The following is a 27,264-nucleotide window of genomic DNA, read 5'->3' on the forward strand; positions in this document are numbered from 1 at the left end:
ACAACGGCGTCACAAATAACCGGTTGCCGAGCTCGGAAGGGAAAAGCAGCACCGCTTCAGCACGGGCAGCCTGCCCACAGGAACCCGCGGGCCCTCCGGGCCGGCTGCGGCGCGACCCCGGCCGGAGCGGCCCGCGGGCCGGCGGAAGGCAGCGGGGCGGGGGGGGGGGGGCCGCAGGTGCCATTTAGGGCGCGATCCGCAGCGCGGCACGTCTCTCTGTCCAGAGATGGCCATGTCTCGCCGCCGCCGGCCGTAGCCGCCCGCTGCCGGCACGAAGCGGCTCAGGACCGCCGTCGGGGCGCCAGCGCCGCCCCCACCTCCGCCCTGTCCCCCCGCCCCGCCCCGCGGAGTGAGACCGGCGGGTCCCGCCGCCCCCGCGCGCCCCCGGCCCCCAACCGCCGCCGCACGCGGACCCGGCGCGGGCGCGAGGCAGGGCCGCGTGCCAGCGCGCAGCCGGGGCGCCGGCCGCCAGGGGGCAGGCGCGCGGCGGGCAGGGATTGGCTGGCGAGGGCGGAACGATGCCGGTGAGTCCCGCCCCGCGGCGCGGCGGTGGGGAGGGCCGGTCCTGGGAGGCTGGGCCCCCGCCCGCTCTCCCGCCGGGCGCCGCGGCGGCAGTTACTTAGCGGTTGGGAGCGGGCGCTCGCTGCGGCTTTCTCTGCCTGGGAGGCTCTGCCGCCGGGGTGCGCGACGCAGCCGCTTCTCGCCTCGCCATGTCCAAGGAAGCGAAGAAGCCCTTCCGCCAGAGCATGGCCGAGTGGCGGCAGTTCGTCTACAACCCCAACAGCGGAGAGTTCCTGGGGCGCACGGCTAAGAGCTGGGGTAAGCGCTGCCGGGGGAGGCGGGGGGCCGCCCCGGGCCGCCGGCGAAGGCGGGGGGCGGCACGAGGCCGAGCGCGGGGGGGCGGCAGCCGGAGGGCCTCCGCGGAGATGCGGGGCCGCCCCGGGCAGGTGAGGCGTCTCGCGAGGGCGCGGCGCACGCGCCTCGGTAACCGTTACAACCGCCGCCCGCCGGTCTAAAAATAGCGCCGGCCGTGACAGCGGGGGGGAGGGGGGCGGGGGCGCCTCCCGTAGCAGGTGGGGGTCGGGGGAGGAAGGGGAGTTTCTGCGAGCGCGTCCCGAGCTGACTCACCCTCCCGCCTCAGTACGCAAATGCAGCAAATTGGGCCCACAGGCTCCTCCTCCGCCTGGTCCGCGGAGGGACGGGGGGGCGGCGGGGGGACTCCGGGGCCGCCTCGGTGCGGCTGTGACGGGCTTCCGCCGTGGAGGTGTGGGGCCGGCTCCCGCGCCGCGCCTATCGCTCCCAGGCGATGGCAGCCCGCGTGCGTATCGGTGCCTCCAGCCCTCACCACCCCCCGCGCTCCGGCACGGCAGGAGATCGAGAATGAATGAGCGCGATTCGCCTCTGTACTTCCAAACGGTAGCTGCGGATCGGACACGGAAAGCAATAGCCAACCAACCAAACAAACCAAAACAGCCAAAAAACCTCCCCCACAAAACCTAAAGCCAACCAAAAAGTTTATGAGCACCAGTTCCGGATAGTCTACAAAAGAACGATCGTTGCATGTCATTGCACGTCATCGTGCTAAATTTGCTCCAACATAGGGCTTTTGGATCTTCTATTTTTCTTAAATGATGCTTTTAAATGAAGGTTCTCCAGTAGAGCTTGTGAAGGCAGTGTTTGTTTTCCTACTTTCAGGTAGTCTTCCCATTGCTTTCCTCTGAGCTGGAAAGCATGTTATCATAATCTTGTTGCTTCCAATAAAAATATTTGGATTTTCTGAGTATGTTTTCTCATATTAAACAGTTGTATAAATGCTTAATATTAGAATGTTTCTTCAGTCCTCATGGGACATATTTACTGACTTCAGAAAATGCAGCGTCTCCTCCCAAAACTTGGATGTAGTTGGAATACTTAATAGTTGTGCTTACAAAACCAACAAGAATCTCAGCGTGGCGTAAAGGAACAGGCCAATATATCCTTGGCCTTGACACAATCTCAATGAATACTAATGTTGAAATAGTGAGGAGGAGCCTTGAGCAGACTGTGCATGGGCGGTGCTTTCTTTGCGGTGCCAGTGTCTCCTGTCTGTCAAGAGAGGGCCCTAGCTCTGACTTGAGTTCTCCATTCAGATGGAAATAAGAGCTCGTGAGCTACTCTGCCAGTTGAATAGCAAGGGAGAGGAAATTTCCACTATGCTGTTGTCTAGTGATCTTTCTGTACAAGCAGGTTTCCTGAAGTGCGTGGGCTGGATGAACGGGTGTGTGGATTGCAGAAGTCTGACGGGGTCACCAATCCGACAAGTGCAAAGACTGTGGGCACTGTTAGAAATAGCTTGTAACTTTTTAAAGAAAGTGAAGTTGAAACAATGCTCTCTGTTTAAACTTATCATATTAGGATAAGTCACTTGCAATGTTGTTAGTCTGTGCTAGTCCAAGGCCAATAGATAACACTTGAAATTGATACGACTTAGTTAGCAATCGAGTTTCTACAGACAGCTCCCTTGACAAAATATGTTTTTCCATATTGAGAAAGTATGCATAGGCTTAGATAGCAGTTTGAATAATTTTACTTCATTAATAAATGTTTTTTTAAGTCATTCAGGTGATTGGTATGTGGTTAGTGCCATATACCTTTTCCTTAGCTTGGACATTAAGAGGTGACTGTTCAGCAACACTATACATTGTCAGTTTATTTTTTCATTAGTATTTATTTGTCCTGGCGTTTCATGATTAACACCTTGTGCTTCTTTAATTACGTATATTAAATAAATTATAGTCTTTGGCTGTTTTAGGGGGTGGTGTGTGCTTTCAGTGTGGTTTTTGTTTTCTAATTGCAGAACACTGATTGCCTAGCTCTGTTGGCACAGAAGAATACACAGGGTTTGGTCCCACTTCTGTCCCTGTGGTACTGATGAGGGCTTAGAGCAGGCTCACTGGCTGTTGCAACTTGCTTGTTGTCGGTCTCTCCTCTGAAAGGCAAGGTACGAGAAGAGAGCTCTGGTTGCCAGCAATGTGGTGTCTCCAGGGGCAGCCTGATAAGAATTCAGTTGGCTCTGATTCTTCTGTGCATATTTCTCATCTCAAGACAGCTTCCGCACAGAAATAAGAAAGAAGCAGTAAAGAAACCGTTAAATAATTATGCACAGTACTTGCATGTTTTGCCCTGTCTGAGGCAGTTCTGGTGGCTTATGTAAATTGTAACTGCAAGGCAGGGATTCTCTGTGAGTCTGAGTGCTATAGCATTGGAGTGCTCATCTTTATCTGCTATTTCTACACCAGGATTTGTAAAAAGGTCAAACACAAGCAGCTCCTATACTAATTTGTCATGTACAGGGGCATGTTCGCTGTTAGAGCTTGGTGAAGTGTTGCCTTTTACAGTTTGGCAAAAACCCTCTACTGAGTCTCCTCTTGCTGTAAAAAATGAGAGATTTGTACTTTACTTTTGCAGACTTGAGGGATAATTCAATATGAATCCTTCAAAAAAAAGAAAACCAAAACCCTTACAGTTTTAGTTATCTGGCATAATCATTTGTTGTATTAAAGAGACAGAAGATACTGGAAAAAACTGTTGATGATTGGAGTTGATGGTGTTCTCAGCAGCAAAATATGGGGAGCGCTAATAGTCCTAGCTGAGGTGATGGGAAGGAGGATCAGCCTTGGGGTTCCACACAGGGTGTACTCAGTAGGGCAAAAAAAGGAGAACCTGGCAGACTGCCATGTGAGGCCTTCCTTTAAGTACAATGGAGATCAGCATCTGTCTCTGTAATGGCAAGGTGCTGTGCCCGCCTAGAACTATAGCAAGAACTGAGTGAGATCATCGGGAAAGTATGGTAATAGGATGCTCACTATACACTCAGATGTGTGCATAATCTTACAATACAGACAGTAAACTCTTTTTACACAAGGTTACAGCAAAATAATTTGTGCAAAAAAAAATAGGCAATATACTACCTAGCAGCACTTCATTTATGGTCACACTAGATATCATGTCAAGCCTATTTAAGCCTTTCTGTAAAGCTAGTTTTGTCAAGGTGTTCGAAGTAGAGGTGGCATTGTCTTGAAGTACATGGAAATTCGGACCTACTGAATTCTTTTGAATTCTTAGCTGTGTCCTTCAGTCCAACAAACCATAAAGACAGCATTTCATTTTCATTGTTGCAGGTATAATAGTTACTTCCATGTCTATTTTGAGAGTGTTTTTATTGATATTTGTATATATCTACCTGTGTATTACATATAGGTAGAACTGCCAATCCAGTTTATGCCAGATTGGCATACTTTTTATCACTTCTGCCATGGAAAGTTTGGAAAGCTTGTATTCGTCATGGAAATGATGGCCAGGTATGTGATACCTTGCATTCACCAGAGTCAGAAATTCTAATTTACATAAGGGAGAGGTGTTTTGATATGTGCAAATGAACTCCAGTTAGCCATGGCACCAACATGTTGGTTTAGAAGTAGCAGTTTTTTGCTTTTCAAAGTGGTTAGGATATTAAGGGGATTTGGTACTGCGATGACCTGAATTTAAACAAACAAAACCAAAACAACAAACAGACAAAAATAAACAATAAAAACAGACAAAAAGTCCAAACCAACCAACTGGGAAAACTGTAATGCAGAATTTTGGTTTTGACGTTTTTCCTTGTGTGACACCTTTTGGTGTCAAAGGCTGAGGGGCTCAAAGAGTTTAGTGTAGCAAGATGTTCTGCACTGATTGAATTCAGTTGCATGTTAGGTGTGGCAGCTGTACTTTCCTTGCAGTAAATGTGGAGAATAGATTTCCAGTGTTACTTGGGTACATCTTGTTTCCTGACAAGAAATCCAGCATTATGTGAAGTTATTTTGGCAGAGCTTCTTGACAGGTTATGGCTTGTTCACTGCAATTATCTTAGGATAATTAATACTAATAGACTCACGAAGAACAGCTTAAGCAGTTTGGGGCCGTTGGATCTTGCAGTGGGGGTTTTCGTTGTTTGTTTTTCCCTCGTTTTCATGTGGGAAAGTAGCACAAATGGGGCAATTTAGTCGAGTGGTCAGCGTTCTGCAGTGCATATACGAGCTGTATTAGAATAAAGATTAAAGATAACCTGTGTATGTGTGTGTGCAGGCTTTGCTGGACTCGGAGAGGTTAGTGGCGTTTCAGGGCTGCGCATAGAAAGTCTGTCCAGCCTTGTTACTGCCGCAGCCCCGCCGGGTATGATGTTGCTGGGAGGGGACTGGTTGACACTGCAGTCTCCACCAGGGAGTCGATGACTGTGTTTTAGACATTGGGGTCCCTCTCATTTTCCCTGGTATGGACACTCCCTCTGGGCGCGAGGGTTCCCCAGGGACTGCCTATGCGTAGCAGTTCTGTCCTGCTGCAGCTCTTAGCAGGGGAGGGGGACCCCAGCAGCCCCCTTCCTCGCTCGAGTAGAGAGGCTGGGTGGGTGGGTAGGTACCATGGCCTCGGCTGAGGGGGCAGGGGAGCAGAGCTGCAGCAGGCATGGCTCAGCTCTTCAGGGGGCTTCAAAATGGGCTCCAAGGCCAGGAGTGCAGATGTTGCAGTGGTATTGGCCCAAAGCAGTACTACGCTTAGGGCTGTGTCTGCTTAGACATGCACCACCATGGCGCTGTTATGCCCATCAGTAATAAACTAGTGGCCAGGGATTTTTTATATATATACATATATATACACAATTTTTTTTAACCTGGTGAAGGTAGTCATAATCTTTCGGAAATGAAAATACAGATGTATTCTGAAACAGCTCAACGGAAAAGTTTTCCCTGACTTTTCTTGCTTTTATGCTAATTACCACAGAAGATGCTTGTCTTATCTTAAATGCCAAACTTTTTTTCTGTTCCATTGGAACTGATTGATGAATGTCTTGGTCACTTGGTGGAAAGCGTACTTTTTAGACAAATTGATGAAAGTGTATTCAGTAATTGATTACTTGTAGAGATCAAAATGAGAACTGACCAAAGATTTTGCAAGGGAGTTTTTTTTGTTTGATTGGGTTTGTGATACTCAAAATACATTGGGTATTAATCAAAAGATAATTGCTCTGTTTTGGACCCAGTTAAAGCAATTGTAAGCTTATAGGTAAAGTGCCAAATACAGATGCAACTTCCATAATAGCTTTTGTTGATTAAGATTTCCACTATTTGTTTTTATATGCCCTTTTCAGCTTCTAAATAGCCTTAGAAATAGTTCATAACAGATGCCTAGCTGTCTTGTTCACTATAGAGTAAGCTTGTTCATGTGTTTATGTACTTTGCTGCTTAACTTCTAAACACTGTGTTGTATCGTACATCTCAGTGGTTCCCAAATGTATTTTAAGTAGCTGATCACTTTCGGATAATTGCAGATTGGTAAGTAAACTTCTCAACATGTAAAACTGAAAACTAAAATCAACCCAAAATTCAGTAGCATTCAGCTGATTGCTGCAGAAAACATATGGTAAAGATAATTTGGGAACCACATCATTATTTTAATAGAGGTACATTGAATTCTTTCAGGAGAAGCAATACAGGTGCTTACATCTTTAGCAGTCACAGAATACTGGGGGTTGCAGTACACTAGAAAATATTTCAGTGCAAAATGCAAGCATAGTTTCTGGGACAGGAGCCAGGGATTAGGCTTCCTTCTGTCATCTTCAGTGGACAGCAATCATCACTGGGGTTCAGTCATTTTTGTGTTTCATTTTTCCTTTTCTATGGAAGGGTTAAAAATACTGCACATTGTTCTCTCATGTAACCAGGCGTCAGTGGTAGAATGTTGTGTAATGGTTTTGATGTGCTTTTCTTGACGTGAGTTATATCTCTTTGACTTCCTGATAGCAGCCTTGTAGCTAGAATATTTTATAAAAATTGGATTTGTGTCATCGTTTGTTTATGCTTTTGAATTAGAAAGGTTTTGAAGATGGCTGTCTGTGCAAGTGTCTGAATTCCTCCGTACTTGTATAGCTCCCATTCTTTTTGACAATGTATATGCATGTGTCCTTAAGTGTCAGCTGCTCAAAGTTCACACACTGCAGCTGATCGGAGCCTCTATCATCTCTAGTGTGAGATTTTCAACTTTGGCCTGTCTGTTACCTTTTCTTTCCAGTAAAGGACTGATCTATGTATCTGGAGTGCATGTCTGTGTATGCATAATGAAAAAGGGGGTGGGGGGAGACCAGGGGAAGAATAAAAACAGTCACAGTAAGTTTTCAAGCTATTAAGTAGTGTTCTCACTTAGCAATCTGTTGCAGCAAAGTGATGGCGAGGTCCAGTGTTGTCACAGGCTGTTTCTTCAGGTCTGGAGGAGCTCTTCCTCAAGGAATTGGCAAGTTGAAGCCAGTAACATCTGTGTAATTGGCGAATTCCAGGAATGTTGCTGGGTCCCGGGGATAGGCTAGTAAAGCGGATGGATGTGTTAGGCAAAGATTTTTGATAAGTCTGAATAGAAGGCTTGATTTGTTTTCAAAAATATGCAGCAGAGGCATTTTCACCTTGAGAAGTCTCTTGTAACAAGATGTACATGTGAATGAATGCTCTGTGTGGAGTTTTCTCGAATGTCAACTATGTTATTAAAGAACCAATTGCTTCCTACCAGTTCTGCATCCAGTGTAATAATTTTATCTTTTCACTCGGTTCTTTTATCTTCCCTGCAACCTCTTCATTTCCATAGACAAAACTGGTACACCCCTAAACAAGTGAAACTATTTTTTTTTTCTAATGGACTGCTTAGTCATCTTTATCAGCTTTCCTGTGTAGCCCAAACAGTGGTTTTTAATGCTTCTCTCTTAAAAATAGAGATGCCAAAATACCTTGTAAATTTTAAGAGCCAGAAAGTACGAAGAAAATGTTTTTCCATGCATTATTCTGCACTGTGCAGTATGTATGTGTGCTAAAGGCATATCGATTTATAACTACAATTAGGAATGGCAAGGAATTAGAGGTGGAGACCAAAACCAAAGATGGTATTGCTTGTTTCCCATTTTGATTTTCAAAATGAGTAATTGAATTAGCTGAAATCAAAATAGTAACTTTAGCTTTTTCTTTACAGGTTTGATCTTCCTATTCTATCTGGTATTTTATGGCTTCCTAGCAGCACTCTTCACATTCACAATGTGGGTTATGCTTCAAACACTGAGCAGTGATATACCAAAATATCGTGACCGGATTTCTAGTCCAGGTAACAGTGTATTTATTTTTTCATAAACCTCTGTCGGGTTTAACAGCAAAGTTTCATTTGAGAGTTTGTTTGAAGCATGAAGTGCATATGGAAAACTGGTTATTATTCAGTTACTTACAGGTTTCAAAGGTGAAACTTGATGTGAGACACATTACATACATTTATAGCATAAATTCAGTCAGTAGCTTTTTGTGTGTATGTGCTAACTTCTGCTGCTTTTTCTCTAAGCTCTTTTCAGTTGAATTTGTCATGTATGTAGACAGCAATTTCACCTGCACATCCACACAGCTTGCTGTTGTAGAAGTGGGATTGTAGTTTAATAAAATTGCTTTAAAGATACTACAAACCAGTTCTCTTGGAAGGCCACCTGTGCTTAGTATTTGATACTTGGAAGAAAGTACAGGAGGGCTGTACTACGAGGGTGATCTGTTTAAGAGCAGGTCTATGACATGAAGGTGTTTCCAGAGTTTTCGTTATAGTATTAGATAGCTTTCAACTGACATGGAATGTCTGTGGGTTCCAGAGGTTGTTGACCTATTATATGGGGATCCACTGAAGAGACAAGGTTCCATTTTATGATGATGCTAAGTCCACGTAACATGTAGCTGCCACTAAAAGTGCTTCCTGGCACTACTGCTTCCTTTGTATACTTGCCTATGCAGTCCCACTGTTGACTGGTTCAAGGAGCTATATATGACAGAAGAAAAAAACTGCATAAATAAAAATGAATAATCAAGTGGTTGGTTTTTTTTTCCTCTCCTTTTTAAAAAAATTTTTTTAGAATTTTTTTTTTTAGATTTGTTGAAATATATAGCAAAAATCTGACATATTTTCTTATATCTCAATATTGGAAAAAGATGATGAATTTTCACTCTGAAAGATTTAAGATGCTTCTGCATACTTTAGGTACACCAAAGAGATTAGTGTTTTCTAGTTACTGGTTCTGGAGAATGTGCAAGGATTTGATTTGTATATGCAGCTTAGATGGTTGGGCCACACAAAAATTTGATATCTCAAATTTTATAATAACTTGGCTTAGGGACCAAATTTATGTTTAAACCACAACAAAATTAAATGGCTATGCAATATTAAAATTTTCGTGGAAGTTAGACAACATAACTTTTAAAAATACTTTTTCCTTTTTTTGATCTCCAGACTCTTAAAATTAACCAGCATCTTTCAGCTGCATCAACACTCAAGATAATACAGTAATCTAGTTATCTTTGTGTCAGCAAGTTGCAATTGGGCCAATGTGATAAATCCTCTGGATTCTGGAAATAATTTGTTTTGATGTAGTGTTCAGGCCTTCTCTAACAGGTGTCCTCTTCATATAAGGGATTCTTGAGGATTTATGCTGTTTTTTCAAGTTAAGAATGGGTTGAATGCTGGAAGAAATAATAATAATAATAAAGACCTGCTTAGTTAAAAAAAAAAATAATAAAAAAGGAGGTGGCTTAGTTGACTGTTTCTCCTCATTTCCTTTGTGGTGGTCAGAACCTTGGTAGTGGATGGAGCTGGGAGTAGCTGAGACTTAATACTGGACTTCAGTGACATTTTTTCTTTTGTGCCTCTTGCAGTTCAGGGTATTAATTTTCCTTTGGTTTGAAATGTCATAACGGATGCTTGTTTAAAAAAGTATGTATGCCACAATTAGTTTTTAATTTAAGAACTCATATAGCATTTCTGACTGAATTAAAGACATCGTTCTTAAAATATTATTCATACATATAAGTTAATAAAGTTGCCTATTTCTGTTTTAATGTTTCTGTTTAACTCTGTCGTTTTTCACTTGCAGTGAAACATGTCATGTTCCTGGCTGTAAAACCTTAAATTATAAAAAAAATTCTACACACAAAACCTGGATGGCGTAGGTCAAAGGTTTTACTCTTGTGTTACACATACTTGGAACTTTCATAGTTGATTTTTTTTGTAATTGATATTTGACTTGCATTGTACACTGGGATATAATGATGTCAATCAAATCCAGATGATTTAAACCCCTCTTTAAAAAAATCCCACTTGGAATTATAGGATAATGTGATCTCTGTTACAATCCTAGATGTGATCTTATGTTGAGGCTTCTAATTCTGTTGCTCTAGAAGAGCCCACATCCTGCATCTCTTACAGTCTATGTATCAGTCCTTCCAAGAGCTTTTTCTCTAAAATTTACACCATAGTCTCTAGGCAGACGGTGATCCACTGGAACTGGAGCAGTCCCTTCCTCTTAGGATATTTTTGAAGTTTCCCTGAAGCAATAAATCTCTTCAAATTATTGTTTCATTCATTGATGACTAGTTTAGTTACTTCGTCATATTCCTTTGAAAAACAGCATCTAAGTCCTTCATTTATGGTATAATTCTATAGATAATAACAATCTCTTCTGCCCCAAGATTCCTTAGTGTGTAAAGCCCCTTTCAGCCCTGCTACTAATTATCTTATATTTTGTTGAATCCCAGTTCAGTGTGGAGGCCAGAAGATGACTGTAATGGTGCAAAGTAATTTGCAGCCAAAAATGGTATTTGTAGTTTTATATGGACTCTCAGTCATTAAGGCGTTTAGTTGGGGCTTGCCTGGAAAGAATTTAACTGCTGCTAATGCAGAAAGGAGAATTTATGATTTGGAATCCTACAAAAATGTAGAGTAAAAAAAGCATTAAATTATGTCTCTATACCTTTGTTATTTCCCAATTTAAAGTGTTTGTAATAATTTCTGCCTTCAGATGAGAAACTTGGTCATCTATAGGTGAATCTTTAGTAGACCTGGGCTCCTTAATTGCACTTTATGTATGCTTTCCAGAAGCTTACTGTGATTAACTACAGGAATCTATTAAGAATCCAACATTATGACAACTTACCTGACTTTAGCTGCCCACTGTAGTCTTATCTTCATAAATTTTTACTTTGTATAAAGAGGGCCTAATTTTATTTTTTAATTTTGGGAGATGAGTTTTGTTTTCTGCCTTCAATTTTATTCATTTGGGAATCTAGTTTTAGTGGGTTTTGCCAGACGATAGGAAACTACAATGCATCATCCTAGGCTGATACAATTATTAACAGTTGCCACTGTAATTGCATCTTCTCCTCTTATGCCAAATTTGGTGTTGATCAAACCATTTTAACATTCTAATTTAGAAGAAAACTAATCTGATTTTTAAAAAGGTGTTTGTTGTTGTTTTTCTTTTTTCTTTTTTTTTTTTTTCTTCCAAGGAACTGCAGCGTCAGTTCTCAGCTGTACTTGAAGAGACAGATGCATAGACACTCATCTGTGAATCACAACTGCAGGGTTTTTATCTGGTCTAATTATTTAAATTAAATAAGAGTTACATTAAGGTACTGTGAATAAAGCAATCAATCATACACCTTTTTCTGAACAAATTTAATTTCTTCTGCCGTATCTGGTGGTGTAGTGCTGTTTCATCTGCTGCTGAAGCTGTGATGAGTAGTAGTAGCATTAGCTGTCTGTGTTAGTGGCAGCTCCTGATGGTACAAGGCTGTGTGTATTACAGCCAAAGTACCTTTTGCTTTCATCTGTTACAAACAAATCCCTAAGATACAACTCTGTACCTTTCTTTACCCATATCCTGGGAAGAAGGACAGTTGACCTTTATCAAGGGTCCAAATTCCATATCAGTGTCTGTTTTTCATCCTTCAACACAAAGATTAATACAATCATAGCTTCACTCTATGTTGCCTAAAGTTTTGAAGCGCAGCTCTAGCTGGAGGTTTTCTGGGTATAGTTTGGGGTATTTTTTCAATTATTTTTTAAGTTTAAGTTGTTGAATATGGAAAATGGGAAGTAAATCAGTAAAATACTTTCATTGAAAGTGATTGGGGTGCTGATTTTGCTATTCTTAATCAGTTTGGTTTGGTTTGTGAACTGCAGTTGTATGTTGGATTGAATTCAAGTATTAATTCATGTCATGTTGATTTTGATAACTGACTTCAAACACAAACTGCCTTCCAGTACTGTAGAATATAGGGGTAACATCGATGTTTCTTTACAGATTGGTATTTATGGATATGTTTTTTGACTAGGTTAGAGTGGTGTCAGGAAGAGAAGTTCGTTTAGGTCTTTACTTGCACTTTTTCTTTTTAAGGACTTATGATATCACCAAAGCCGGACAGTGCACTGGAATTTTCCTTCAACAGGAGCGATGCCCAGTCTTATGCAGAATATGTTTCTACACTTAGAAAATTTCTTGAATGTAAGTAAGTTACTTAAAACTGCCCAAGTAATTCAGGAGTCTTAATGCTGAGTGCATTAGTTTCCTTCTTTGCTTGTAGTTACCAGTTGCTAATGAAAACTGATGCAAGTTCAGGCTTGCTCTAGACATGTGTGTTATTAAAGTATATACTTTACAGGAAAAGGTGAGTATCAATACTTGTATTGGACAGGGAGCCTGAGTATGAGGTATGATGGAGTACACAATGGAGAGTTTTGGGTCCGAGTCCAATGTTTTGTTGTTGAAATGCTACAAGATGTAGAAATTATATATGCCAAAAGAATTCAGTGTAAAATTACATAGGTCACGTATTTGGAGGCTAAGTTTATCAAGACTTAACTGATCAGGGTTTCATCTAAATGACTTGGTAACTCAGCGAGAATTATTTGGTCTTAAGAACTTAAGCATTTTCCTGTTCAAAAAATGAGGCACACAAACATTAAATTAATTGCAGCTTATTATTTTCACCCTGATACACAGTAGTTAGGGGCAGAAATATTAAAGCACTGAATTTAGAACGTGGAGTAAAGGTAACACAGGACAAGACTGAAGGATGGCAAAATCACTGGTTTAAGTCATACATTATTTTATATATGTGCCTGTATGTATACTTAATCTAGAAATACAGATGTCAATTTAAAATATTAGTAAGTTTAACTCCTCAAAAGTTGTAAGTCAGAATTGAGGAGGTGCTGTAAAATCTCAGCTGTGTGCGTGGGTTGCTTTGTTAGCTACACAAGCTGTACTTGAATTTATCTGGATTCGTAGCTTTGGTGCCTACTAAAAGCTTCTATGAGCAGGCTTTTCTTTCAGAGCTGTGCCCAGGGTTCCTGGGAGGAATACTGCATTTCATGATTACCCGCCTCTCCTGCAGTTCAGTGGGTTTTGGACTCTGGCATTGAGCATGAACTTTAATTAATTACCCTTTTTCCATTTCCCTTTGTTTATGCTTAGCTGAGGGCGGGACATAAGGGAGGGGAACAAAACCACAGGACATGTTAAATAGGAATAGATAATCTGTGTACTTGAGAAGCATGAGAAAGTGAGAAACAACTTGTAATGTTAGTGTAATACCAGTTATACTGCCTGATGCAAATGTAGAGACAATTTAATACTAGTCGTTGAAATTCTTCGAAGTTTTCCTGTGTGTTCATAAAAAAACATGTGGAAAGGGAAAACTGGTTTGGTTTCCAAGTAAAAACTTGATTGTTTATATTTTAACACATTATTAATATAGAATACATAATTAGTTTATGTACAGAAATTAATGTAGTTGTGGTTATTGATGCAATTTGAAAAGCAGGACAATATTATTTCTTTTTTAATACTCTTTATTCTTCCATTCAAGTACAGTGCCACTTTGAAAAAGTGGTTTAAGGTGGATATGAGAGAAATACTGGTCTGAGAATAGTCCTTTGAGAAAACTCCTATACAAGTTAACAACTGTAAATTAGACATCTATATAGACTTATGCAGTTTTTGACTACTTGTATGCTTTATACCATTGATTTACAAGCTATTTGTGTTTCATAGCATACGATGATTCAAAGCAATCCCAGAACATAAACTGTACACCAGGAAGGATTTTTGATCAGAATGATGTTGCTGTTAAAAAGGCATGTCGTTTTAACCTCTCTGAGCTTGGACAGTGCTCTGGAAAGGAAGATAAGACCTTTGGATACTCTAAAGGAACTCCCTGCGTGCTTGTGAAAATGAACAGAGTATGTGCTTACTTATTTTTTTAATTCTTAGTATAAGTGTTCCCAGCTACTACTTTATGAAATATGACTGTAGAAAAGGACTGAAATACCTGTTCAGTTTGCTTCTCAAGACATTTGCATTTCTGGAATAGTGTAATTAACCAAAATGTCTAACAATTCACGTGGTTCAGAGGGTAAAATGAAGTGAGCTTTTTGAGCATTCTAATGCTTAGGAAAATTGGCTTTGATTACTCGCATCAAAATATCTGAAAACCCTGTTTTAAGGAGTACGCCGCTCTTCGGTTTTGCTTACTATTCTGTGTAACAGATTCTAAAACACTGTGCAGGTAAAGCGTGTTTTACTTCATGTGTGCATTCCAGAAATGTAATTAGAATGTCATGCATTCGGTAATTCCTAAACTGCGTAAGGTGATGAAAACTTTACAGAATGAATAAGTATTTGACTTCTCAGTGATGTTACACATTATTTGAACTACAAACTGGTTTGACTCATTAATGTTACATGCGGAATGTAAAATAAGAAAAGAGTCCTTTCTGTGGCTGTTGTAACTATTTGAGCTTTGACTTAACAATGCTTTAAATATTAGTGGTTTCATATAAATATTCAAATATTCAAATATTTATGGTTTCATATAAAAACGACACTAGATAGATTTGCTCCCTATATGAGCTCTGTCTTACTTAAGTGGGGGAAAAGTTCAAATTCAGTGTGTAAAACTGGAAGGGGGAAGAAAGCCTATAAATGTTTTACCTTTCTCTCCTTCAGATAATTGGATTAAAGCCTGAAGGAGAACCACATATACAGTGTGCATCTAAGGTCAGTTCTGAATGTAAGAAATAAGTGTGTAGTTAATTTGCCTTGTGATTAGGATGAAAAGTGAAGTAATATACTGTATCAGAACGTTTATTTCACTCTCTTCCTTTCTTGTTAGACTTTTTACTTTTTTTTTTCCTTGTTTTCATCTACTGTATGTCTAGTTTAGTGTTAGTGTATTTAATTTTTCAGTATACTTATAATTTTTTATTGCTGTTCTTTCATCTTTTGATGTATTTGAGCTACCTGACTTGCCTTAGACTCAAGGAAAATGCATACATGTAATTTTTGGTCATGTTTATTTATTTATTGAGTTGTGTTTTGTTTTCCCATTTCATAACCTATATTTTTATTTTTTTCTCCATGCTGCAACTGCACCTTAGACAATTTTATAAATGATGGGTAAGACACAGTGTGGAAACTAATGTTACTGTGCAAGTAAAAATTGCCTTCAAATCAAGTATAAACTACTTACAATAACAGCTAATCTATGCATATTTGTTGTGTACCGGTAGATTTAAACAGAGCGTTTTATGGCAACTGTAACAATTACTTTGACCTCTGCATATTTTTCCTAGACTGCTTGGGGAGCAGCGGAAGCCTTGATAAGTCAGTTGCTTAAGCAAGGGATGGAGTCTTGGTTTTTAGTTTGAGGTGACTGATAAAAATGTAGGCTGGGAAATTTCAGTAATTAACAAGACAAATACTGTAAGAGATCCTGCCTTCATCCTGGGTACCTGTGGTAGGCATAAATTTTAATACTTGATTTTTTAGAAGTCTTTGAGAGTTTTGCTCGCTCCATGACAGTCTGTTGCAAGTAAGGGTGATACCTTCTCTTATTTGAGACTCATTTATTTGTGTCCATGCTTAAAAAAATGTTGTTCTGTTGGAGAAATTATTTGTTTCTTTAGAATAAAGCAATTAAGTTCCTTCTACTTTTCCTAGTACTCTTTCTTCTTTGACTTCTCTAGTTTATCATTTTTTGTATTGTGGTGTCCCAAACCGGACAGAAGCTTGCCTCTGGCTGCAGATTGTTAATGACAGATTTTTTCCCTCTGTCATCACATTAGAAGTAATAATGTCTCTAGAGGTGAATTTGCCATTCGTCTTTATTTTAATCGTTTTACTACTTAGGTCTTTTGGCTGTTTCCCAGTGCGTATTTCTATATGTGATTTCTTGAGGTTCAGAGCTTTCAATTTCTTATTGTTCTTTTTGGCTCCCCCTCTGTAATTTTTCATGATCATTTTAATGGGATCAAGTTCTCTGAAGTGTTTTGAATTACTGCCGGCTTGGTGCCATCAGTGAATGAACTGAGTCATTATTGAAAACACTGAATAGGGTCCAGGACAGTCATCTTCATTTCTACCTGAATGCCTTGTGAGGTGTTGAGAACTAATGTTGAAGTGATTTATAAAATACTGATGGTAGTCCTATTTTATGATGATTGTATTTCTTCAGCTTTCTTATGTGGATGCTTTATGAGAGTGGTCAAAGCTATCCTTAGCAAATCACAGATGATGCTTTTTCTTGCCCTTTTAGGTAATTTTGCTAGAAGAAGAATGTTTGATAATAACTTGGTGGATCATAGTGTGGTTTTTTGCTATTTTTTTACCCTTTGAGATACTTAAATTGTATTGTATGTTATGGTATGTATTTTCTTGCATCCTCTTTAAGTACACAGTACTGCTTTTTACCATATCCAGTTAGAATTTGTCTGATCTGCACAAGTATGGTGTTCTTAAATGTTAAGATGATTAATCTTAGTAGTTTTTCAGTGACTTCCAGGGAAGATATTTGTCAGGCTTTGCACTTTAAATGCATCTATTTTGTCTTAAGTTAGCCTATTCTTGCCCTACCTCATACTGATTTACCTGTTTAGGAAAGCTTAAGTATTGGTAACAGTTAATTCTTCTCTGTTGACAACGAAGCAGCAGCAGCAACAATTTTCATTTTCTCCTTTTGTCTATGCTTCATTCTTACAGAACTTCTTTCTGTTATGCCCCTTGCTTATTGAAACTCATACTTTCAAGGATTACGCTGTTCTTTGTGTCAGCTTATGAGGCCTTGTCTCCAATTCCATTTTTATTTCTTTGAATCTTTAGGATATGCGTGCTCTGTAATGGTCTCTTCCTCTTCTGTAGTGGATAAGGTGAATGCTTACCTGGCTTTTCTGAATCTTATTGATGCAAGGATGTGAATTGTGACCCTCTCGTGTGCACACTGGAAAGGTGCAGAAGGATAGCCAATAGGCTTTTGCGTGTTTTGCAGACAAATTTATCATCTGCCACCATATTGGAATGTTCCCTAAATAGTAGCTCATAACAGAAGTTGAAGTGTAGTGGTCATTTGTACTTCTCTATTACTTCTCTTATTCAGGGTGTTTACCTGGTTTTTAACTGACATGTTCTGTTGCATGGGGTTTTTTTGTTTGTTTGCTTTTTCTTCTTTGTTGCTATCAGCAATTGTGGATTGAAAGAATTCAGGGTGTACTGCAAAGTTTAATCCAGGTGACACACATTTCTGAAAATAAACCCTGTGCTGGATATTAGCTTTGTAGAATACATGAGCATATTTGTGTAGTTCGTAGCACAAATGCAACTCACTAGTAATTTTAGATTTTATATGAGAAGTATTTCATCTTTGTCACTCGGATGCTAATTTTGCTTAAAAGGTGATATAATTGCACAGAGCAGAAATCCGATCATGTTCACTTCATTATAGAGCAGACCTTTTTTAATCCTGTAGATTTGCTGTCTACCAATTTTTCTTTCCCCTTCGTCTGTGTTTTTAAATATTTGTTGTTCTCGATAGTTAGAATTTTACATATATTGAGAGCAATTTGGATAAATGTCTGCCTGGACTTAACACAATCTGACTTTTAAATAGAGGTGGTTTTTTTGTTTTTTTTTTTTAAATTAGAGGACAAGTCTCTCAAATACAAAATAAGTTTAATAGCTTCTGTCTGCGCATCCTTCCAGTCTTTGCCACCTGGAACGTCATTTAAGTTTTTCACTTGGAAATTTATATTCTTCAAGCATTCTACTGTGAGGTGATTCTTCTTTCTCCCTGCACATGTTCTATGGGCTTTTTTTTAAATGGAGAAATTTTAGATAGATGTGTGATTTCAAAGTCAGCATGCTTAATAGTTGGGGATGCTTTCCCCTTTGCCCTCACATGGCGGTAACTGTCATCACTGAAGTTTCTGTGGATTAGGGAAGTGTTTGCAGTGTCAGACACTAGTTACAGCTGGTTCTTCCTCACGCACCCTGGAGGAACTGACCTGTCTTGAGGATCTTCACAAAGAGAAACAAGCCAAAAAAGGTTTGTGTTTCCAAGAAGTTTGAAGATCAACATTTTAGGTATTTAGTTTGGGGCTGAAGGTGCACAATTTCATGTGTGCTGGAACATCTTGCAGCAGTGTTCTTTCAAGTTAAAACTGCCATTACTGAAAACTGTAGATGTAGATTTGATGTGTGATTTTTTTTTTTTTTTTTTGAGCCACAGAAAAGAAAAATAGCCTTAATTCAAAAATACTAATTCAAAAAAATATTTCTGCTGACGTGACTTTTTATTAGGTATTGCTTTCTAGTTTGCAAGGATGAAGAATGGCTGTATGAATGACAGTACGTGCCTTGCTGTTGTCAACTTACTCAGCATCTGAGTTACCTCGCTTTTTATGGCAGAAATCTGAGATGTTTTACAGTTTCTACTAATGGATACTGCTCTTTATCTTGTGCAAGGATACCATTTCTTCTTTTCAAATGGTTACAGCCAGTCTTGCCCAAGTTATTTCCTTGGGCCTTTGTAGACTGTTTTAACATCTGCAAAATTATTCTTTCTGAGAAACGGTCTTAATGAAGACCCAGTAAGTGAGGTGGAAGTCTGTCTGTCCAGCTAAGTGGTTTGATTTTTAGATTTGCTGACCACCTGCAAATCTTTGTGGAAATTGTAAATGGTAAACAGAAAAAGTGATGCTCACAGGCTGATTCTTGAAGCTCTTCAGCAAGTGCAGTTTGTTTAGGTGTAGCTTGTTTTAAAAAGTTGTGTAGGCATGTTAATTGGGATTAATTAATTATTAAAGAAAACCCCAGACCCTACAGCAGTTGCATGACACAGGCAGTTGCATGTCCCAGAATCTCTCTGCTGTTGCATTGATAGCCTAATGCATATATATTTATGACTGCGTGCATGACTTCTGTTTAGTTGCTCCAGAAAACTCTACTCCTATTTATCTTTCCTATGTTATTCTGGTTTTTTTAACCATTATTTCAGAAATATATTTGAAATATGAGTATTTTCAGCTGCACGAGCTTTGAGTAAAATAAAGAATATCGGTGAAAAGCAACACATTTCTACTTAGTAATTAAATTTTCTAGCTCGAGGTCCAAAATACTTAATAAACATATATTGAAAAACTGCAATAATTTAGACTGCAGAGGAACAAGAATGTGGCCATTCCTAAACAACATATTGTATGTTCTTTTGAGGGGGTGAGGAGAAGGTATTCTCGGGCTGTGGTTTATTCTTTAGTATGTTTTGATCTTTGTGTTCCATTTTTGCTTAGTTCTGTTACTGCAATTGGCTTCTGAACTTTGTAGTGTATCTTTTTCAAATTGCAGCTGTTGTGTATGGTAGTATAGAAAAAACAACAAAAGCTACTAATAAACTTTGAACTTGTGAGTTACACCAAGCCAGCAGTGATGTTCTGAAGATACACTTACCATTTTGGGGAGAGTGTTTTAGTGACATTTCCCTTTAGCATGGTGGTATGTTTACCTTATTGCAGAAAGTTATGCTAAATGTGGGCATTTCCTTCTGTTTTGAACTTGTGGTAATTTTCCATACTTTGAGATATACAATCCTGAGGAATATTGTGTATAGGGAGGTGAGTCTGTGTATCGCTATGCTGACAGCCTGTGTCTGGGACAACTCAATCATGTATACATATTTTGTATATCTTACAGATTGGGTGTCTCCTTAGTCAGAATTTTGTCAGCAACTTTGTAGGTAGCTGCTTCTTATTACAAGACTTGGGATTATAGGGCAAAGTCTAGCGATATGGCACGCATATGTATATTGTTCCTCTAAGGTGCGGATGGCACACAGAAACTCTAGTAACATCACCGTTTTAAATTTGGGTTTCCCTTTAGGTAGCCTGTATTCCAAGGCTAGCTGAACAAATGTTGTGAACGGTACACCACTGCAGGCAGGGGCTATAGTTCCTTGTGAAGGGTTGTATTGTTCCGAATTTGAGAGGCTTAAAAACCTGGCTTTAAACAGAAATTCATCTTTAACTTAAAGATGTGCTGTTGCTTCACCAACTATACAGGCTTGCTTGTGGATACATGGGATTTTAGCTTATATAGAAGAGATTTTTTTTGGTGGTTGTTAAATTATTCATTGCAATTGAATATCCTCTTCCCCCCTCTCCTTTGACTAGTAAGGGAAATGTGAAGCCAAGCTGTCTTGACTTGATTACTAATTTAAATACTATTGGTAATAATCTTTACTGTAGCAGATGTGTGTAGCATGTAACTGTTTGTCAAAAATAAATCTGTTTTGGAAGGTATTCTGTAAGTTTGTAGCTCAGTTGCCTTTTTTTAGGGATCTTGCACTTTATCGTTGGGTTGTAATTCTAATTTTGTATTCAGTTTTATCAAGCAGGTGTTAACTTTTAATTTTGTTGCTATCTCCAATCACAGGAAGAAGGCAGGGTTGAGATAAATTATTTTCCTCCTGAAGGCCTGATTGACTTAATGTACTTTCCATACTATGGGAAAAGCTTGCATGTAAGTATGCTTTTATGATGGTCTTCATTTTGAAAATGGTTTGTTTCTGTTTGCAGTTCCTAATATCAGATTGATTTTGAAGTTTGAACTTTGTAATGAAGTACTCATGAGGAGTATTACACTGCAGAAATTTCACAGTGCTTGATGAGATTAGAGATGTGCTTTACTAGACATAAGGAAATAAACTGGGCATTGTCGTAATGAAGAAGAGGCCGTATGCTAGCAGTATTAAGGGCACCTGCTACTTTTTGGTTGCTGATATCTTTTGGAATTTTTTGAATGCAGGGAAAGGGAGGAAAAGTAAACTGGTTCTTTGGATTACAATACAGTTTGTAATAGTTAATCCTGGGGGTTTATGTATAGTTTAATTCATGACAGTGTTGTTGATTATATTCCTTTGTGGCTCTATGGTCATGTTTTCTATTTGTTCTATTTTATGAAGAAGCACTTCAAGTTTTTATAGCAGATAGATATAGGGGTTTTTACCTTTTTTTCTTTGTTTTTCTTTTCTTGCGCCATCTATCCTCATTGTATTCTAACATAAATGTTATCTAATTGAAGAACACTTAAGTTTTGGTGTTCTTTTTTTTAAAAAGCTCATTACTTTATGGACACAGAATATGTAGAGTTAAAACTCCAATCTATTTTCAAACTCGAATTTAATATTTTTTTTTGCATCAACTTGTGATAACTACACAGGGAAAATCTGTACCTTCTATCAAATATAAAATCACATTGCCTCTCATTGACCAAGTTATTTAGTCTAATAAACATCTTCACTGTTCACCACTGAAGATAGAAGTACTTTTTAAACATATAAATGTATAAGATCTATAGTATACTGCAGTGGTGGTTTGTAATTTCCCCAGAGTGATTTTTGTACTAAATTATTTGTTTCTCAGTTTTTTTTCCATACTTACTTGCAGCAGTTCGCATAACCTTTTTTTATCCTTTCAAGGCTTTTACTAATGAGGAAGGAGTTTGTTGTTCTTCAACATTTGGTTTCATGTTTCCTATGGGTAGTTTTGTGTTTTCCATTTTGTTGCAGACTTTTTGAATTGGTAAACCGTCCATTTTCTTAGACATATAAAATTAGAGAAAGGCTCAACCTGTGCCTCCAACAGGCAGAGTCAGTACGTACTCTATCCCCTTCTTGGAATGAAAGAATAGGTCAAGAGAGCACTGCTTCCCTAAGAAATGCAGGGTACAGCATCAGTAGACCTGGAGATGTCAGGAGGTAGTTTGTACCAAAGACGGGATTAAGAACTTTCCTGACAAATTTCCTGTCTTGCTGCTGTACTGACAGAAAAGGAAGGATTATTGGATTAATGAAATCAGGCAAAACTCAGTGCTATTCCTTGCTTGACGTGGGTGGTTAAGAAAAAGCCTCACTTCTTTAGTTTTTGGTTCAATGTCCTTTCATGTTCACTTTGTTGTGTGGAATAGGGGCTGTGGTTTGAAGAATTCTTGCTTATGTGATGCTCAGTTCTCATAACATTAGTATATTGTGAAAAAGAGTTGTGAGAGGCTGAGGTATTTGACTAGTTCTCAAGAGACTGGATTGATTTCTTGGCTATACAACAGAATTTTTATATTACAGCAGTGTGGAATTGTTGAATTACTTTATTCTGTAAAGGAGTTAAGAGGGCTCAACTAATCTTGCTGCTCTTGTGCTAAAACAGGAGCCATAAAAGTACTAATATCTACAGTTTCACGGGCCAGAATGGTTATTTGCTTGTTGCTGCTCAGTACAATGCACCCAACTCTCTTAACTTGGGGAATGTTACCTTTTTTAGGTCATCTGTAGTGCTTAATGAGGATGCTGATTCTCTTCTCCCCTCCCCTCAGATGTTATATTGAGAAAAAGTCCGTTCTGGTATCATGTGTCTTCAAAGACAGAAGTTTGTTTACCTATTTGGAAAATGATGGCAATGACACGACTTCTTTGAGGAAACACAGGATTTTTATTTCTGATTTTTAGAAAACTCAAATGTGGTAGCACCCTAACAACTGGAGAATTTTGAGGGTGCCTGACCTAGCTGCATTCATCCCTCCTGGTTTGAAGTTTATAGGCGCACAGGAGAATTTCTGATCTAGGAAAATCACCATCTAAGGAAAGTAGTTACTTCAGTCTAGTTCTTACCAGTACTCTACATTAAAGATTTTAGCACATCAGCTTTCATGCCATCATTCTTTGTAAATGAGACTTTAAGTATTCTGTAGTGCTTTCTTTGGCAGAGAAGTAGAGAAGGTAGCCTAAAAATAACAGAATTGTATTAAGGAGTCTCTTAATGAGAAAAAAGCATCTAGCCCAAAATTTTGTTCAATTAAAATTTAAGGCTTATACTTACATAATACTGTTGTTTTCATATTTAGTCCACTGGCTAATATGAATTTTCACCAAGAAAATAAGTAATTTTGGTTAATTGGCAGTCAGCAGTATTAACCTAAAAACTGTAAAAAAATTACAGAAATACTTTATGAATACTGGATGAAATGCTGCTTTAGCAGGGTGTAATAAATAAGCTCTTATTTAATTCATAGGCGCTGTACAAGAGAATTCAAGTTCCTAATTGAATTGGACTTGAGAAATAATATTGGGTTGACAAAAGGAAAATTAATTCTGCATTCATTCTTAAATTTTAATTTTTGTTACAGGGAATAGAGTCAAGAATTGTAATTGTTCCACCAAATATGATTCACCAGGATACTGTCAGAATGTTCAAGGAAAGGTTTCTGTATAAAGCTATCAACCAGATAACATATTTTAGAATAGATTGTTGCTGAACAAGTAAATGGGATAGGTGGAAGGGAAGCTAGTTTACTAGTATTTGTTGAATAATGCTTTTTGGCAAAAACCCACTTAAATTAGCAGTTTAAAAACCAGAACAAAACAAACAGAAGAGACAATGGAGTGGATAGGAAAGAAGAATATAATTTCAGAGTCTGTTTCAAGCAGAGATTTCTAGAAGAATTGGACCCAATATAATAGAAAGGGCTAAAGTCATGTGCCTCTTGAAGATACTGTGTGTGACTTTAATTATGTTGCATGTATTAGTTAAGAAATAGTATGGAGAATGCATACCTGACTATCTGACTTGGGAAAAAAAGAAAGTCTTACCTGAGTCAGATGGGGCTTTGGAAGTTGGGGTTCTTAATTAGCTTTTTTCTTAACTGTTCTGATGGATGAAATGTTAATTTAAATGCTAACTTACTCTGATATCTCAAACATTTTCCTCATCTTTCTGTTTACTAGGCTCACTATTTACAGCCTCTAGTGGCTGTTCAACTAGCAATTAACTCCAACAGTACCAAAGAAGAAATAGCAATTGAGTGTAAGATCCTGGGCTCACCTAATTTAAAAAATGAAGATGATCGTGACAAGTTTCTGGGACGAATTGCCTTCAAAGTTCAGATGACTGAATAGCAGGAGTAAAACATTCTCCTCAAAGTAAATATTGTGTTGTCTGTTTTGTATCAGCTGGACCTGCCATTCTAGGATATGAGACCACCTTGGAGGATGTTAAGGTGGTTTATGGCGTTCAGGGTAGCATAATAATATGCTTCCAAATCGTATGTTTAAAATCCCTCAAGATAAATGCCTATCCTGCTTCTGCCTGCCCCGTTGGAACAGTGTACAGACTATAGTTATGTCATAGGGACCTGTAAATAGCTGTTTTCAAACACATTATAATGGTGACCTTTGTCCTGCTCTAAAATGTGGTTTTATCCCCCAAGTGAGTGTCTCAAGCTTAATGTGCTGTGCTATGTAAATATTGTATTGATTTAACACTGGTTTAACTGTCATATCTCAATGCTGACACAGTTATAGGGATAAATAATAAATGGTACCTGATTGACATAGTGATTCTTTTGTAAGAGTAAACACCTCCAACGTAAATTGTGTGTATGGGAGTGGGTGGGTGGATGGATGGCTGTGTGGAGATGCCTTAAATTGTAGACTGGATGGCGTGGGAGAATTCAAATGGATTTTAAGACTTAGTATGGATTTCTGAAAGTAAGTTCTCAACTAGTACTTTCTTGTGCTTGTCACTGTGCAAGTATTGTGTACATGTAATACTTGGTATAAAGTTTGGTATTCTAGCTGAGGAATTGAATCTTTCTTCGTGTTGTTAATTGCTTGCAATACGTGGAGCACAAATAAAATCTAAACAATATTTTAAAAAAATTAGTTCAGAAATATCAATATACAACAATTTAAATTGTTTAGGGTTGTGTAACTGAGCTGCTTGAAAGAAACAGCCTCACTTATTGTGTGAATAGGCTTTCGTTTTCCAATTAAAACATCTCCTGGAGAACCTGTTAAAAAAAAAAAAAAAAAAGATAAAAGGATTGTCCTGATTAAACATTCCTGTTTAATTTATATAATCTGTTTCATTGCATCATTTTAACATGCTTCATGTCTTTGTCTGCTCTTTCATCTTGGATATTCTGTGTATTTTCTTATCATCCATGTAGAAAATTGGTGTCATCAACTGCTTTATAGAAATATCCTATTGACTTGGAGTGGATTACTTGCAGTTTAAGTATTTTTATTAATCCAGTTGCTAAAATGACTACAAGTAGACTGGTTTATATGTGACTGCTACTTGCATTAAACCAAGTTGGCCCATTGTATTGGGTTATAACTTCTGCAGTCCTGCTGACATGGAGTTTATATTGCTCTTCGCCAGGATTTTTGTTTGGTTTGGGTTTTTTTTGTTTGGTTGTTTTGGTTTTTGTTTTTAGCGCATGATCCACATTCTGGTATCTTCTCAATATTAAAGACCACAGCAAATCAGCATTTGTGTAAATACACATTGTTCTGCTCGTTAGGCCTAAATTTGTTAGTTAACATGCTTTTGTGCCTAATTCTTATATTGTTTTTTAATATTTTATTTAAACAAGTTAATCGAATGATTACTAAAATTCAAGATCCAGTCTTAATGCCCTTAATGCCCCTTAATGCTTTGAAAATATTTGAGGCCAGTCTAAGCCACATCAGTGCAAAATTTCAACAAGCATGCAAGCTCACACTGGTGCACAGTTGGAGGAAGCTGCTCCTAATGGGACTTAAACAGTGTGTTGAACCTCATTAAAAATAGATTTATACTGATCTGCTACCACTCAGCATGCTTTTTTGTTGTTGTCTACAAAAGAAAAATTGTTGTTCCTTACAATATGCAATGGGTACTTTTGTAATAATAGCATGCATTAATACTGAATAAGAATATTCTTTCAAAATATTCCATTACTAATGTTTTAAATCATGCACTTTTAGAGCTGGGATACCTGGGTTCTTGAAGATACGACTAATTGCTTCTCTGTATCTTAATACTGCCTGAAAGTATTTTAATAGTCCTGAGGGAACTTAAAGTGTAGATGTTGCATCTGAAAATGAAAAGGACTAGCTTCATGTAAAAAAATTTCACGTTTGTGTTCACTTAGGAATAGTAAGAAGTTCTGGAGAAACACTTCAGTTTTCAAATGAGCTGATTTTTGCAACGATTTCTCTTTCGACTTATCTATATAGACAAAGCATGAAATGGCAACTCTTCACCAGCACTTTTCAGACAGGTAGAACTCAATAAACTCCTGTTCTCCTTAGATTTTGTAGAAGTGTGGTTTTTTTAATTTAATCACATAGGGATTTTCAGTTGCGGGGGGGGGCAGGGAGAAAACTTGAAAGGGTTTAGCTATCAAAATTAGCATGCAAAATGTATGCGGGTAATGAGTCTGGTGTTAAACTATTGAATTAAACTGAACTCTTTCCTTGTTTTTATTTCTGTGTCTTAAGCATTTCAGTAAGTAAATGATCTAGCAGTTATTTATAAATAGGTGTATTGACTATTAGGACGTGATAAAATTATTTTCTTTATGTGAAATTTACAGTAAAGGTTCCTTGGACTTAATTTTAAATTATGATTAAAGATTAAATTTACTAGCTCTTTACCAGAAACCTGAAATGTTTTAACTTTTATACTGGTAAATACTTCATTTGTCTTATTAATTTGTCTTATTGGATAACTTTTAGTGCCTTTGAGTTTGGAACAAGGACTTTTAAACATTGTGGAATTACCAGAGGTTGCAGATGTTGCTTCATACCACCATGAAAACCTACTCATATCCAATTCAGCTGAGGTACCTCCTTCTCTTTGCCAGAGCCCCTGCCCCGCTGCCACCCCACACATGAACATACACACAGGGTTAATAGGACTGTTAAGACAAAATTAGCTGAAGGGTTTATTTACACTGATCATGCAGTATGTAAGGTGGTCCCTTGAGATCAGGTGACATTTAGCACTGACCTGCAATTGCTTACTGCTGGGCACCATGCTGCTTCTAGGACAGTAGTAATAAAAACAAAGGCAGCCTTTCCTTTTGTACTGAAATGTCTTCGGTAGCACCCAAGCAGTACAGAGAGAAAGAAAAAGTCTGAATGCAAGTGTAAAGTAAAAGGAAGAGTTGTAGACTAAAGGAGTTGTGAATCTGTACAAAGACAAGAGCTGGAGGGTTGTGGTTTGTTTTTTTATCCTCTGCACCCTGCCTCCCTCTCAGTATGG

At 38.6% G+C, this 27,264-nt stretch overlaps 1 protein-coding gene across 1 annotated transcript; it reads left to right on the top strand.

The window, feature by feature from the left end:
- The first annotated feature begins 528 nt into the window (after positions 1-528).
- On the top strand, positions 529-26,310 carry ATP1B3 (ATPase Na+/K+ transporting subunit beta 3). Its single transcript, XM_065640159.1, has 7 exons — positions 529-819; positions 8,026-8,154; positions 12,251-12,358; positions 13,910-14,097; positions 14,864-14,914; positions 20,615-20,701; positions 23,958-26,310. Exons 1-7 carry the CDS (start codon positions 711-713, stop codon positions 24,126-24,128), a joined length of 843 nt encoding a protein of 280 aa, XP_065496231.1. The 5' UTR covers positions 529-710; the 3' UTR covers positions 24,129-26,310.
- Positions 26,311-27,264: the final 954 nt, after the last annotated feature.

The sequence above is a fragment of the Caloenas nicobarica genome, chromosome 8 (genome assembly GCF_036013445.1).
Source record: "Caloenas nicobarica isolate bCalNic1 chromosome 8, bCalNic1.hap1, whole genome shotgun sequence".
In the NCBI taxonomy this organism is placed as follows: Eukaryota; Metazoa; Chordata; class Aves; order Columbiformes; family Columbidae; genus Caloenas; species Caloenas nicobarica.

Bases quoted from the DNA above. Each gene is read 5' to 3' on its own strand.
- ATP1B3 (XM_065640159.1), top strand. From the start codon at position 711: ATGTCCAAGGAAGCGAAGAAGCCCTTCCGCCAGAGCATGGCCGAGTGG. The intron at 8,155-12,250 runs GTAACAGTGTAT...TTTCTTTTTAAG, and splicing joins TGACCGGATTTCTAGTCCAG to GACTTATGATATCACCAAAG. The intron at 20,702-23,957 runs GTAAGTATGCTT...TCTGTTTACTAG, and splicing joins ACTATGGGAAAAGCTTGCAT to GCTCACTATTTACAGCCTCT.